Here is a 14783-nt window from a genome sequence, read left to right as displayed (position 1 = left end):
GGCTTGAGAAGGAGACAAGGGGGTTCCCCAAAGGAAAAGGAAGGTCTTGTGACTAGAAGTAAGGGGAATGGCTTTGGAGCAAGGAAAAAATCCAACAAACAAAACCTCAAAATACCCATAGGGGAGGTTGTGGCTCAGCAGCACAGTGCTCGCCTGGCAGGAGTGAGGCACTGGGTTTGATCGTCAGCACCACATAAAAATAAAATAAAGGTAATTTGTGTCCATCTGCATCTAAAACAATTTTTATATGTCCTTAGGGGCAAAAGATATAGATAATCAGAGAGCGGTGCTGACCCCTAAGTTGAGCAAATTGGGGGAAGGAGCATTTGAGCCCCCCAAATCTCTGGTTATCTGTTCACCTCTTGTGACCCCATTTCTACATCCAAATAAGAGGACAGTTGGTCTAGAAAAGAGGTTCTCAAACTGTGTAGCAGAGGACTAAAGCCCAAAGTAAGGCAAATAATAGTAATAATATTTGATGAAAGACATTTAATATGTAGCTAAGTACTGCCCACTGGGAATGGTGGCAGGGGATATGTGGATCACTTAATTCCCTCAACAACCCTATGAGACAGGTATTGTCATTTTATTTCCCCCCATGTTACCCATAAATAAGTTGGTAGAATTCAACACAGAAGGATATCAGGGAGTTGGGGCCACAAACTCTTTTGAGAAGTTCATGATCATGATTGTGTTGCATTAAATGAAGTTCTTTCAGAGATTGGAGTCTTTCTTAGACTTTACTTTTTTATCTTAATGAAAAAAAGCCTTTGACAGTGTTGGGAACAAACAGAACTGCATGGTCCTTGTCACAGTTGAGGAAACCCAATCAAGAGCACTTAATGTTTAAAATGTGGGGTGGGCTGGGCTGGGCTGTGTGTGCAACGAGAGTGCTGGATCTATAGGGGCTGCCGAAGGAATCATCGAAGCTCACATTGATTGAGCCACACATGCAGGATCAACAGATATGGACGGCCAACTACTTATAAATTATACTTCAGCCTGGTTTGCAAGCCTCTGTTTCAACCTTTGGATGCTGTCTTGTATCACCAAATTTATTGGTTGAGGGAGCAGTCTGGAGCCAGCCTTCTGTGTTCAAATCCTGGCAGCCTTAACTAGCTACTCATACTTGGGATCCTAGCTTCTCTCGTTGCTTGCTTTCCCACCCACGACATCGGGGTATGAGTTAGCGAGTAAGGGCGAACCGCTGATGTTGTAACTGGCCTGTGTATCTATCTGGTAATCGATGGGAATATTTGCTAATTGTTCCGCGGGCCGTGCTGGTCACCGAGGTAGGTGATCATGGCCTTGAGGAATCTCTGAATCCTGGTCTCCACTCGGACCTTCCAATCCCAGGGCCTGCGGCGGGAGATCCAGGCGCATGGGCCGCGCCTGGAGGAGGTGTTGGAGCGCGCGGGCGCGCTGGCTTCGCTGCGCAGCCCAGAGGCGGAGGCCGTGCGCCGTGGCCTGGAGCAACTGCAGAGCGCCTGGGCAGGACTGCGCGAGGCGGCTGAGCGGAGGCAGCAGGTGCTGGACGCCGCCTTCCAGGTGGAACAGTACTACTTCGATGTGGCCGAGGTGGAGGCGTGGCTGGGCGAGCAGGAGCTGCTCATGATGAGTGAGGACAAGGGCAAGGTGCGCCCAGGCTGGGGGTGCTGGGGGCCTTGGGGCGCAGGAGCCGGGGGCCGGCCTCTGCCGCCTCATCGCGGGCGCCGTGTGCCCCCAGGATGAACAGAGCACCCTGCAGCTGCTCAAGAAGCACCTGCAGCTGGAGCAGGGCGTGGAGAACTACGAAGAGAGCATCGCGCAGCTGTCGCGCCAATGCCGGGCGCTGCTGGAGATGGGGCACCCGGACAGGTGGGCGGGCGGGGGCGGGGCCAGTTGGGGGCGGGGCCAGTTTGTAGGGAATGGTCCAGCAGGTTCAGGATCCGAAGGTTAGCTCTTGGCAGGGCCAGAACTGGACATTGGGGCTGGAGCCCTCGGATCTTGGCCACTGGGAGGGACGGGAATAAAGAGGCACTGCACAGGCATGGTTTAGAGGGCGGGGCCAGTAGCCTTGGGATTTGAGTGCTGTAATGGGCCTTATTGGGTGTAAAGGGGGAGGCGACTGAGTTAGAGAAGTCATAGCCGGGAAGGTGAAGGTCTTCTTTCTACCCAGTGTCTGGGCAGTGTTTGGGAGGACAGAAAAGCCTGGAACGCTGAGATTGGACAAGGGGATGGGACCTGAGACCTCCTGATATGGCTAGTGTCACCTCACCAAGCCTCTGAAAATCTTTTTCTAAGGGTGGGATCTAAGAGGGGCGCTGAGCAGGAGCCCTGTTCCAGTGAATCCCGAGATTAGGACTGGAGGTAGGGTGGGTTGGCTGGCCACCCAGATCACTGGATGAGAGGGACAAGGGATCAAAGATAAGAAACTGGGCCAAACAACAACAACAAAAGGGACAAAAGCAGTAAAAGAAATTAGGCAGTTCCGGGGGAGTGGAGGTGAGCTTCTCAAGCTCTGGAGGCAGAGCTTCCTCTGGTGCCGAGATCCAAGTCCAGAGCTAAGGAATCTGAGATTTGGCAGAAAACAGCTCTGCTGGAGGGAAGCTGGGAGGAAATACCTTGGGAGGGGGAGATGAGGAGGTCACAGCACTGCCCCAGAAGTCTCCTGTCCCTCCCCCTCCTTCATTAGCGAGCAGATCAGCCGGCGGCAGTCTCAGGTGGACCGCCTGTACGTGGCGCTCAAGGAGCTTGGGGAGGAACGAAGGGTGGGCCTCGAGCAGCAGTACTGGCTGTACCAGCTCAGTCGCCAGGTGGATGAGCTAGAGCACTGGATTGCTGAGAAGGAGGTGGTGGCTGGTTCACCAGAGCTGGGCCAGGACTTCGAGCATGTCTCGGTAAGCATCATTAGGAAAAACAGTGGCCACTGGGTATGCTCCTAATATTCTCTGGGCCTCAGTTTCCCCATCTGTAGCATGGACATAATAATAGCACTCACCTCATGGCTCCACTGTGAGACAAATGAATTAATATGACGTAAAGTACATAGAACCCTGCACAGCATAGTCAGGGTCTTGCACAGGATTAGTTATTAATACTGTACCATCATTACTATTTTATTATTGTCATTTCTATTATTGCTACAGAGTGTTGGATATTATTTTTTATTATAATGACAATTATTTTTGTCATGACTCATGCTCCTCACATGATAGCAAGTTGGAGGGGACGGGTACATGCAGCACCTTTGCCCACTTGCTGTGTTCCCCCCCCCCCATACATCCTGGTGGCAGGTGCTGCAGGAGAAATTCTCAGAGTTCGCCAGTGAGACGGGCACGGCAGGACGTGAGCGGCTGGCAGCTGTGAACCAGATGGTGGATGAGCTGATCGAGTGTGGCCATACGGCAGCAGCCACCATGGCTGAGTGGAAGGATGGGCTGAACGAGGCCTGGGCCGAGCTGCTGGAGCTCATGGGTACTCGGGCCCAGCTGCTGGCCGCCTCTCGGGAGCTGCATAAGTTCTTCAGTGATGCCCGAGAGCTTCAAGGACAAATTGAGGAGAAGCGGAGGCGACTGCCTCGACTTACTGCCCCACCTGAGCCAAGACCCAGTGCCAGCTCCATGCAGAGGACCTTACGAGCCTTTGAGCATGATCTGCAGCTCCTCGTGTCCCAGGTGGGGCGATGGTGGCCATTGGGCAAGGTGGGAGGCATGTGGGCAGCTGCGCAGACAAAAGTCAGGCTGTGGAGGAGATCAAAACGAGGCAGTGGGACTAATAGAAAATAGACCTCAGAATAGGAAGAAATTGGACTGATTGTATGGTGCATGGAAATGGGGTAGTGACAGAAAAAAATGAGGTAGTAGGGCTGGTGGAAAAGATATGATGTTTCCATATATAGTTGGGCAGTGGTTCCAAGTGAATGGTAAGATCCCAGTATGGTAAATTTAGATGGAGGATTAAAGCATAATTTTGAGAGGTTTAAGAGAAATTTGGCCGTGGGCAGATAGAAATTAGACAGCAGGTCTCTGCTAAAAATATTTTTTCTGAAATTATTTTGATATGGAAGAGCTGAATGGAAAAAGGCAACAGAGCTAACAGAAATTAGGCAGAGGGTCTGACAGGAATTGGGAGGTGGACCTAAGAAATTGGGTGGAAATGTAGTTGTGGGCCTAATAGAACTCAGGCAGCAGGACTGAAGGCAACTGGTTTGAAGGCCTAAAAGGAGATAGAAATTGGACAATTGTTTTTACAAATCATATAGATGACTGTTAGACATAGGACTCAGAGAGATAGCAATTAAGTGATGGTTCTGTTAGAAATGGGGGTGGAGTGGGTAAGCAGGACACAGTGCCACATGCCTGTAATCCCAGCTACTGGGAGACAGAGACAGAAGCATCACAAGTTGGAAGCCAACTTGGGCAACTTACGGAGATCTTGTCTCAAAATAAAAAATGAAAAGGGTTGGGGATATAGCTTAGTGGTAGAGCACTGCTTGGCATGAGGAAGACCCTGGATTTCATCCCCAGCACTGCCGAGGAAGGAAAGAGAGGGAGAGAGAACAGGAGACTGTAAATTGAATAATGTTTCTAAAGGAACTCGTCTACTCGTCGGCAGTGGGTCTGAATGAATAGAATGCAGGTTGGGAAACATACCCAGTGGACATCAGGGCGGCAAGGGGTTTCCCGGGAGAAATCAGATTGCTCTGAAACAAGAGAGAGGTGGGCCTGCCTGAAAAAATAGGTGGGAGACCAAAAGAAATCAGGCAGTGGTAGATTTAAAAGAAGTCAAAACCCAGAAGAAGAATCAGGAAGCAAACATGAGTAGTTGGTAGTGAGTGTACAGGAAGTCAGAGAGCAGCGGCCAGAGGATCAGGCAGCAGGTAGGAGGGAAGCCGGGTCCTGGGATCTCAGCGCAACAGGCTCCGCACTCAGCCTGCAAAGGGGGAGGGAGAGGGTGGAGCCTAGGTCGCTCGCAAGAAGGGGAGGGCGGAGCCTGGGCGGGGCCTGGGCGGGGCGGAGGGCCGCCGCCAGACGTGGCTCACCCTTCAGGTACGGCAGCTGCAGGAGGGCGCTGCCCAGCTGCGGACCGTGTACGCGGGCGAGCACGCCGAGGCCATCGCCAGCCGCGAGCAAGAGGTGCTGCAGGGCTGGAAAGAGCTGCTGGCAGCCTGCGAGGACGCCCGCCTGCACGTCAGCTCCACGGCCGACGCCCTGCGCTTCCACAGCCAGGCCCGCGACCTGCTCTCCTGGATGGACGGCATCGCGGGCCAGATCGGGGCAGCTGACAAGCCCAGGTGCCCCTCATCCCACCTCGGGCTTCCTACGTGCCACTGGCAGCCTCTCTCAGCTGTCCCCCGCCCACGAACAATCCCCTACCCATAGGAAACCACAACAGCCAGTATCTGCATGGCACCCCATATGCCTGTCACTGTTCTAGAAACTTCACGTGCATTTGGACCCCTTTGGGGACTGGCATTGGGGTCTCAGAGCATGGGGCAGCCTCCTGCTCTCTGTCCTTCCCAGGTGCCTAAGACTGCCCTCCATCTCCGGGTGTTACAGTATGGGATGGGCTGGGCCAGGTTGGGTGCAGGGTAGGTGTGGTCTCTGTCAGGGTGGAGGAACACTGTGACAATTCCCATATCTTGGGGTTAACCTAGTAGGCACTGATTTACTGCTCACATAGTGGCACAGTGTCAGTGTCCAACAGAAGCCAAACCTGTCCCATCATAATTGGGAACCAGGATCCTGCCATTTGGCCCTGGGGGTCATTTCCTCAACCCTCTCAAAGGGAAAAAGACAGCAGGAGGGTCTCACATGCTGCTGGTAAGTTAGCCAGTTTATCTCCCAGGGAGGCTGAAGGCGGAGACCAGCAGTGTGCCCAAGAAGAAAAGGACCTGGAGAGGGTGACATGTGGTATTGTTTCTGTGCTGGTAGGCCTTGAGCCTTCATCCATTTACTTAGTGAATATTTATTAGGTGCTGGAGATGGAACCCAGGGCCTCTCCAATGCTAAGCACATGCTCTACCACTGAGCCGTTCCTCTCCAGCCCCTAGCAAATATTGACTGAATACTTGTTGTGGGCCATGTAGTGGACAAGGTCAAGCCCTTGTCCTCCAAGGGCGGAGAGAGGCAACAAATTGATAAACAAGCAAGTCCCTAATATCATTTCAGAGAGTGAGAAGTGCTACCAGGAAGCATAAAGCAAGGTAAGGGAACCAGGTGACACTGGCATTATCTCCCTGAGGATAGGATGTTTGAGTGGAGGGAGACCTGACTGAAGTGCTAGGTGAGTCAGGTTAGGTTTGGGGGAGAAGGAGACTTCCAAAGACCCTAAGGTGGACTAAGCATGTCTGAACAGGAGCCAGAGTCTCACCAAGGCTGCAGGGATGGAAAGGCGGAGGAGTGAGGAGTGGCAGAAAGTGAGGCCAGAGGGCCAGTAGGGCCCTGGAGACCAGGAAAAGCTTTGCCTTTTCCCTGATTGAGTTGGCAGCCATGGGAGAGTTGAGAGCAGGGAGGAAGGTGAAAAGTACATCAGTGGGGAATAGACTGGAAAAGCAAAGGGAGGAACAGGTAGACCAGCCTGGCTGGTCCAGGCGAGAGCCATTGGTGGCTTGAGCCAGAGTGGTGTTTATGTCAAGATGAAGAAGAAATCCCAATTTTCAGACTTAAAATGTCTTCGTGATGAGAAAATTTAAGTATCCAATATACAGAAGTAGATATAACAACATAGTGAAGCTGCATGGGTATTGAGAACATGTGACTAGAATAATCAACATCCTACCAGTCTCATTTCAGCTACTCTCCCTCCATTTATGCTGTGTTGTTTCAAAACAAATCTCAGGCTTTGTATCATTTCACAGCATATATTTTAAAATTATAAGTGTCCAGTCTTCACTGATGGTCAGGGGGGAGGGAAAAGGAAATGACTAGTCATGGATGAATGATAGATGAATCTACTGAAATGGAGAGGAGAGAGCACATCTGTGGGATGGACAGAATCCGAAAGGTCACTTGACATGTTAAAATTAAAGTTCATTACAATGTGGGGCCTTCAGAAATAAGTTTGGACACATTATTATAAAACTATAATTGCTAACTGGTGGAACCTTCAGAAATTTAGAATTTGTGTTGGACATTGGATCGTTTACAATGGTCCTGTCCAATAGTTATATATTTCAAGCCACAAATGTGAGCCACATATATAATTTAAAATTTTCTTGTAACCACATTAACAAAGTAAAAGGAAGCAAATTAAAATGAATTTTAGCAATACTTTTCTTTTTTTTTGTACTGGGTATTGAACCCTGAGGTGCTTTTACTATTGAGCCACATCCCTAGCCCTTTTTGAGACAGGGTCTTGCTAAATTGCTTTAGTGCCTCCTGGAGTTGCTGAGCCTGACCTTGACCCTGACCTCCTGTCTCAGCCTCCTGAGTCTCTGGGATTACAGGTGTGCACCACCCTGCTGGGCAACAATACTTTTTTTTTTTTTTTTTGCACAGTATTGAGGACTGAATTCAGAGTGCTCTACCACTGAACTACATCCCCTGCCCTTTCTATTTTTTTTTTTTTGTTTTGTTTTGAGACAGGATCTCACTAAATTGCTGGGACTGGCCTCAAACTTGGAGTCCTCCTGCCTCAGCCTCCTGAGTCACTAGGATTATAGACATATGCCACTGTGCCTAGGCAGCTATACATATTGGTTGACCCTATGTGCTCAAGGTAATCAAAATCAACATTAATTAATGTTAGTTAGACTGGCAGTGGTGGTATGGGCATGAAGTCCCAGGTACTCAGGAGGCTGAAATTGGAGGACAGCTTGGACCCAGGAGTTGGAGACCAGCCTGGACAACATAGCAAGACCCCATCTCAAAAACAAAACAAAACATTAATAAGATATTTTGTATTCATTTTTATACTAAGTCCTCAAAATCTGGTGTGCACTTTACGTTTTCAACACATCAATTCAGAACTACCACATTTCAAGTGGCAACACGTGTCTAGTTTTTAACACACTGGACAGCACAGAGTTGTAGGGTTAGAATCATCAGCTGGTGGAAATTTCACAAGCATAGCTCTAGCAAGTTAGAAAAATTGGACTTTGAAATCCTAGAAGGTTAGAATCACAAGTATGAAACTTTGACACCTTGGAAAATTGGAATCATTGATTTAGTGAAGACCACTGGACCCTCAGAACTTGGCCATAGAAGGTAGGTATCCTGAGATGCCATGAAGCATCAGCCTCAAGGGAACTGATGGGAACTGCATATATGGGTTGGGCTGAGGCTGACTTCTAGTGGCTCAAATCCCTGTCACTGCCCACTGTAGGGATGTGTCATCGGTGGAGGTGCTCATGAACTACCACCAGGGCCTGAAGACTGAGCTGGAGGCACGGGTGCCTGAGCTGACTGCCTGCCAGGAGCTGGGGCGCTCCCTTCTGCTCAACAAGAGTGCCATGGCTGATGAGGTAGGGAGGGGCACCTGGGGTCCTCTTCTGCCCCCCAGGTTCCTTGATGTGGAAGCCACCCCTGACACCCCTTCCCACCCACCCACCACACCCAGATCCAGGCACAGCTGGACAAACTGGGAACCAGGAAGGAGGAGGTGTCAGACAAATGGGACCGCCATTGGGAGTGGCTGCAGCAGAGTGAGTGGGGATCCAGACACATGTGGCTCAAGGACACAAAGACATGCTCCAGCATGTTAAGGCCCAGAGGATGACATGACCACATTTTGCACACCACCCAAGAAGCGCACATAAAGGCCTGGGAGGGTGGATGACGGGGTGCCACTGAATCCTTCATGGCAGACTCCTAGGGGAGAAACTGGGACCTTCAAAATAACCCCAGCCCCTGTTACTCCTGCAGAGCCCAGAGTGGTCAGGACTGGGATGGGGAACCTGCAGGGTGTGGAGGGCCAGGGAGGACAATTGCTGCCCCCAAAATGGTCCCTGTGTGCTCCCAGTGCCCTTACCCTGCGTGTCTGCCCCTAGTGCTGGAAGTGCATCAGTTTGCCCAGGAGGCAGTGGTGGCTGATGCCTGGCTGACAGCCCAGGAGCCACTCCTGCAGAGCCGGGAGCTGGGCAGCAGCGTGGATGAGGTAGAGCAGCTTATCCGGAGACACGAGGCCTTCCGCAAGGCAGCCGCAGCCTGGGAAGAGAGGTTCAGCTCTCTGCGACGCCTGACTACGGTGAGCACTCCAGATCCTGCCCTCCTGCCCCACACCCATCCTGCATGAGAGAGACACACCTGGACTTGGTGCCTAGTCCCTTGTTGAATGAGGGCTAAGAGATCTATACTGTGCTCCCAGTGGGGCTGGGGGACAGACCTGACACTAGACAATGACAGTACAGAGAGTCAGGGATGTGATGCAGAAGTACAGGCAGAGGGCTAAGGGCTAGAATGGGGGAGGCATAGGGCACCATGGGAGCCTAGAATTGTTTGCCCTGGTCTGGGAGAGTCCCATCTGAGACTTAACACAGTTAAGAAATGCAGAGTGCTATGACATATGACTGTAACCTCAGTGATTCTGGAGGCTGAGGTAGGAGGATCAGAAGTTCAAGGCCAGCCTCCACAACTTAGTAAGACCCTGTTTCAAAATTAAACACAATAAGCAGGGCAAGGTGGTACATGCCTATAATCCCAGGGGCTCAGGAGGCCGAGATTAGGAGGATCCCGAGTTCAAAGGCAGCCCCAGCAAAAGCCAGGGGCTAAGCAACTCAGTGAGACCCTGTCTCTAAATAAAATACAAAATAGGGCTGGGGATATGGCTCAGTGGTTGAGTGCCCCCGAGTTCAATCCCGGGTACCCAATAATAATAATAATAATAATAATAATAATAATAATAATAATAATAATAAAGCCTGGATATGCAGCTCAGTAGTAGAGCATCCTGAGTTCAATCCCCAGGACATGGGTGGCAAGAGATGAGGCAAAGAGACCATTGTAATAAAAAGTTTTTTGAGTTCCTGGGTGGGAAACATTAAAGAAGGAAGAAGTTTAGAAAAGCACCCAGAGAAAACGTTGATTTAGCTGATTCCTACAAGAGCAAGAGGTGTTTGCAGGAAGATCGGGGATCAAGCTCCTGGCAGAAAGTGGGGCAGCGCGTTGGGCATCTTGTTTCTTCAAGGAACTAATAGGTTTAGAGGTGAAGCAGAAAACCCAGAGTGCCTGTCAGACCACTCACTCTCCGCACCTTCCCGCCCCATCCTGTCTCTGGTCCTTCTGTCCCCAGATTGAGAAAATCAAGGCAGAACAAAGCAAGCAACCACCCACTCCCCTGCTGGGGCGCAAGTTCTTTGGGGACCCCACGGAACTGGCGGCCAAGGCGGCACCTTTACTGCGGCCAGGGGGCTATGAAAGGGGCTTGGAGCCCTTGGCCCGCCGGGCCTCGGACACGCTGTCAGCCGAGGTGCGGACCCGGGTGGGGTACGTGCGCCAGGAGCTCAAGCCCGAGCGCCTCCAGCCGCGCATTGACCGGCTGCCGGAGGTCCCCGGGAGGGTAGAGCCTGCGGCCCCTCCGGCCGCACCGGAGAACATTGCAGCGGAGACTCCCGGGACCCCTGCGGCTGCGGAGCAGGTCCGGCCCAGACCGGAGCGCCAGGAATCAGCGGATCGCACGGAGGAGCTGCCCCGGAGGCGGCGGCCAGAGCGCCAAGAATCGGCTGACCAACCCGAGGAGTCTGCGCGGAGGAGGAGACCAGAACGACAGGAATCCGCGGAGCATGAGGTGGCACATAGCCTTACACTGGGCCGCTATGAGCAGATGGAGAGGCGGCGCGAGCGGCGCGAGCGGCGGTTGGAGCGGCAGGAGTCCAGCGAACAGGAGACGCCCATAAGAGGAGAGCTGGCCAAAGGGTGAGGCCCCTCATATCCGGGGAGAGGGAAGGGGATTAGCAAGAGCACCAACAGCCGAGAAGGCCCAATGGCGAGGCTTCTGGGTCCAGACCTTCTTGGTATCCACTTTGCAGAGGTGTAAACTGAGGCTGAAAGAGGGTAGCAGATATGCCCATTGTTCCACAGGGCAGCTCTTCCTGCAGAATGAAAAGACAGTGTGCCTTCCTCCAGGGGCAGTTTTTCAGCTACTGGGTCCTGCATCAAATCCCCTGGGTGTCCCCTGGTCTGAATTCTGTCCTCTGCACTGATTATGTTTCTCCACTGGGTGGAACCATCACTGCCTTAATTGGAGAGAAGGCCCTTTATTACAACTCTCTCAACAGCATTATGAATTGGGGGATATTGTCATTGTCATTAAATGGATAGGACAACTGAGACACAAAGAGGGCCAGTCATTCAACTTGTATAAATCAGGGCTGGAGCCCAGGTCTTTCAGATTCCAATGTTAACAAGAGTATAATATGCAGATTAGTCCAACCTGCTATGTCCCCAGAGGACAGGAAACAATGACTTTAAAAAATGCCTGTTTCATGAACATTTGCAAGTGTCTGGGTGGCATGTGCTGGGGATAACAGTGACCAAACTAGCCCCAGTCCTACCTTCATGACACTCAGTCTAGTGGGAGAAACAGACTTGTTACCAGACAGTGATGACCCAGAATGGGGATGGGGGAAAGTCCAGAAGACTTGGTAATTCAGGAGGCAGATGCAGAAATGTGACTGTGTTCAAAAGCTTGAAGGAACTAGTTTGCTTTTATGCTGCTTAAAACTCAAAAGTGGGGGGAGCTCAGTTTTCCATTCAGCAGCAGTGCTTGGGACACTCATGGGGTATAAGGTGCATATCTGCAGAGGACAGCTGAGAAGTGAACAAGGTCTTGGCATTTCAGGATAAGGCATGAAGCCTCCTCTGTACAGCCAAGAAGGTCCCTGGGAGAAGGCATCTGAGTTCCACTGGGTCTTTCTGTCCCCTCCTCCCCCAGGAAGGCCACCCTGGCTGACATTGTGGAGCAGCTGCAGGAGAAAGAGGCGGGCCCAGGGCTCCCGGTTGGGGTGGTAAGTTGAACCAGAGGATGGGTGGGGGTATGAGGACACCCTCTCAGAGCAGGAGTCAGGTTCTCAGAAGTAACCAGTGCCTTGCCCTGAGCCCATCCTCCTACCTGGACCCTGCAGAGTCAGCGTGGACTCTCAGGACCCCCAGAAATCCTGCCAATTCTGAAAATTTCTCCCTTAAAAAATGGGACCACGGATCCAAGAAACCCTTCCATTCCCCCGCCCCTCCACACATACATAAATAGGGTCTAGTTCCCCGCCCAGCGGGGTCCCAATTTTCATCATAGATGGCCACATACACACCGAAGGCCCAGATTTCTCCCCACAGGAATTCCTTGCATCCCAACCTCTTAGATGTAGCGTCTTCCTCCCACGAGAGGAAGTCCAAACCGATACCAAGACTCGTTGGGCCTCCAGCCCAGAAGTCCTCCCATACTCGCCTCCAAGACATATGACCCTGCAGACGGATGGGACCCCAGACCCACGGGTTCCCCTAGACAGAAGCCCCTCCCCATGGACAGAACCCCTCTTCCCCCTCCCTTCACACAGCCGTCGCTGCCTCAGCCTCGCGAGCTTCCCCCTGGCCGCCTGCCCAACGGGCTTGAGCCGCCCGAGCGGACACCTCGGCCGGATCGGCCGCGGGCGCGGGACCGGCCCAAGCCGCGACGGCGGCCGCGGCCACGAGAGGGTGGTGAGGGCGGGGGAAGCCGGCGCTCGCGCTCCGCCCCGGCCCAGGGAGGCTCCGCCCCCGCGCCTCCGCCACCGCCCACTCACACAGTGCAGCACGAGGGCTTCCTGCTGCGCAAGCGCGAGCTCGACGCTAACCGCAAGTCGTCCAACCGGTGAGCGCGTGGGCGGGGCTTTGGAAAATGGTGGTGGGGGCCATGTGCAGAGTGTCCAATGAGCGAATAGTTGGGCCAGGGAAGGGGCGGGCTCATCTTCAGAACCTCCCACCGGCGGGGGTTAGGTTGGAGCCCAAGGGAGGGCGGGGCTCAACCTCCAGGATTCCAACTTGGGTACGAGAGGGGCACGGTGTAGGATTAAGGCGTCTTCCGGCTGAGTAGGGGAGCTTAAACGGAAGAGGGACGGTAATGTGAAAGCGAACAAATTGGGACCCAACTCTTATAGCGACCAACCCAGGAGCTGAGTACAGCTGAGGAGTAAGCTGGAGTGAGTAATCAAGTGCCAATATTGTGCGAAATTGAGCCTCAAAATCTCATCCACCCAGAGTGGGATGGTTTTAAATGGGGAAGGTGTGTATGAGAAGGGGCGGTGCCGAACTCTCGGCTGAGTGGAGTGTGTTGGGGTAATCTGAAATAGGTTTCCAAATGAGGGCTTAACAGTTTGTGTGTGTGTGTGTGTGTGTGTGTGTGTGTGTGTGTGTGTTTACTCTTGGATTCCAGTTTCTGGTTGTCCAACACATTTTTGGCCAACTGGAGGTAGACTCTGGGGACAGGTGGAGCCAGACAGGATAGGCTGGCCAGTGAGTGGAGTGAGGCTTAGACCCAAGACAAGAAGTGGGCAGAGCCGGTTCAGACTGTGCTGATGGGGTATGGAGGGAGTCATTCTTCCTTGTCCCTAGGCCAAAGTGGGAATAAACAGGGGCATCTGGTATATTTTGCTCTAATCTAAGATAAATTTCTCCTGGATTGGGGCTTTGGCTAGATAGGGAGCAGGAATTCCTCATTCCAAACAGTAAACCAATAGATTTTCCTTGAAGGAACTCCGTAGGGGTGGAGGAATGGGGTAGGGGTTTGTGTGGGATGAGTGGAACAAAAGCTACATAGGAGATAAGTCTTGCCTTCAGGAAATTCAGTATGGAGAGGAAAAGGAAGAGCAAGCCCAACAGTGGCCAGCCTGGGTGAAGGCTTGGTTCTGGGAATTTTAGATGAACCTCTTAGATCAGGCTTAGATCAGGGACAGCCATAAGGAAGAGCCTCCTGGTCATGTGGCCTCACTGGCTAAGGCAAAGGCCCAGAGGTTGGAAGTCTCAGCACTTTTAGGCCATGAATATGTTAATGAAGAGTACTGGCTCAGAGTGCTCCAGCTCTGCCTTGAGCCCTGTATTGTTACCTTAGGTCGTGGGTGAGCCTGTACTGCGTCCTCAGCAAGGGGGAGCTGGGCTTCTACAAGGACTCCAAAGGCCCAGCATCAGGGGGAACACATGGTGGGGAGCCACTGCTCAGCCTGCACAAGGCCACCAGCGAGGTGGCTAGTGACTACAAGAAAAAGAAGCATGTCTTCAAGCTCCAGTGAGTCCCTCAGTGGGCAGGAGGGAAGGATTCCAGGCCCAACTTCCCCTCCCAGCAGGACCCTGGCTCCCTTGGAGCACATTTGCGTTGGGGGCTGGGGCTTGGCCTCTTGGGATCTCCTCAAGTCCTATGTTCTCTCCTGTAGGACCCAGGATGGCAGTGAATTTTTGCTCCAGGCTAAAGATGAGGTGAGATCTGGTCCTTTCAACCCCATATGTGACCTCAAAATGACATAACTGCCTGGCTGGCTCCTTGTCCAGAGTAATGGACTATAGAAGGGAAGCACACCGACAAAAATTCTCAGGGATATAATGGGAAAGCCTACGGGCAGTGAGAGCCCAGAGGGGAGGTTCCTAAGCCAGGAGTAGTGAAGAGGAGTTCAGGAGGCCCTGATGGTGAAGTCCAAGGTTAACAGCTGGAGGACAGAGTTCAAGGAGTGAGGTAAATGGTACCAGAAAGGATCCCAGGAACTGAATCTCCCAGCCTGTTATGAGCCACTTGGAAGAGGTTGAATTTTTGTTATAAGGGCACTGGGGAGCCATGGCAGAGTTTTGAGCCAAGGAAGGTTGAAGTGATGGGTAATAAAGATCCTTTTAATTACCATGTTC

General features: G+C 52.2%; 1 protein-coding gene across 7 annotated transcripts in view; it reads left to right on the top strand.

The window, feature by feature from the left end:
- The window catches only part of Sptbn4 (spectrin beta, non-erythrocytic 4), a 74040-nt gene that overhangs the window by 57532 nt on the left and 1725 nt on the right, over nucleotides 1-14783 (top strand). For 4 of the 7 annotated variants that reach the window (XM_078032053.1, XM_078032057.1, XM_021733999.3 and 1 more), the window contains 13 exons: nucleotides 1357-1635; nucleotides 1727-1857; nucleotides 2675-2879; nucleotides 3276-3656; nucleotides 5031-5275; nucleotides 8308-8446; nucleotides 8542-8626; nucleotides 8972-9168; nucleotides 10213-10835; nucleotides 11854-11926; nucleotides 12473-12765; nucleotides 14002-14175; nucleotides 14321-14363. In XM_078032053.1, coding sequence (XP_077888179.1) covers nucleotides 1357-1635; nucleotides 1727-1857; nucleotides 2675-2879; nucleotides 3276-3656; nucleotides 5031-5275; nucleotides 8308-8446; nucleotides 8542-8626; nucleotides 8972-9168; nucleotides 10213-10835; nucleotides 11854-11926; nucleotides 12473-12765; nucleotides 14002-14175; nucleotides 14321-14363 — 2868 coding nt within the window. Of the gene's footprint in view, nucleotides 1-1356; nucleotides 1636-1726; nucleotides 1858-2674; nucleotides 2880-3275; nucleotides 3657-5030; nucleotides 5276-8307; nucleotides 8447-8541; nucleotides 8627-8971; nucleotides 9169-10212; nucleotides 10836-11853; nucleotides 11927-12472; nucleotides 12766-14001; nucleotides 14176-14320; nucleotides 14364-14783 lie in introns of those variants that run through there. The other 3 variants (XR_013430776.1, XM_078032054.1, XM_078032056.1) reach the window with 3 other exon arrangements.

This window comes from Ictidomys tridecemlineatus, chromosome 15, assembly GCF_052094955.1.
Source record: "Ictidomys tridecemlineatus isolate mIctTri1 chromosome 15, mIctTri1.hap1, whole genome shotgun sequence".
Taxonomy (NCBI): Eukaryota; Metazoa; Chordata; class Mammalia; order Rodentia; family Sciuridae; genus Ictidomys; species Ictidomys tridecemlineatus.
Note: the sequence above shows the minus strand (reverse complement) of the source record. Positions and strands in the feature narration are given on the sequence as shown.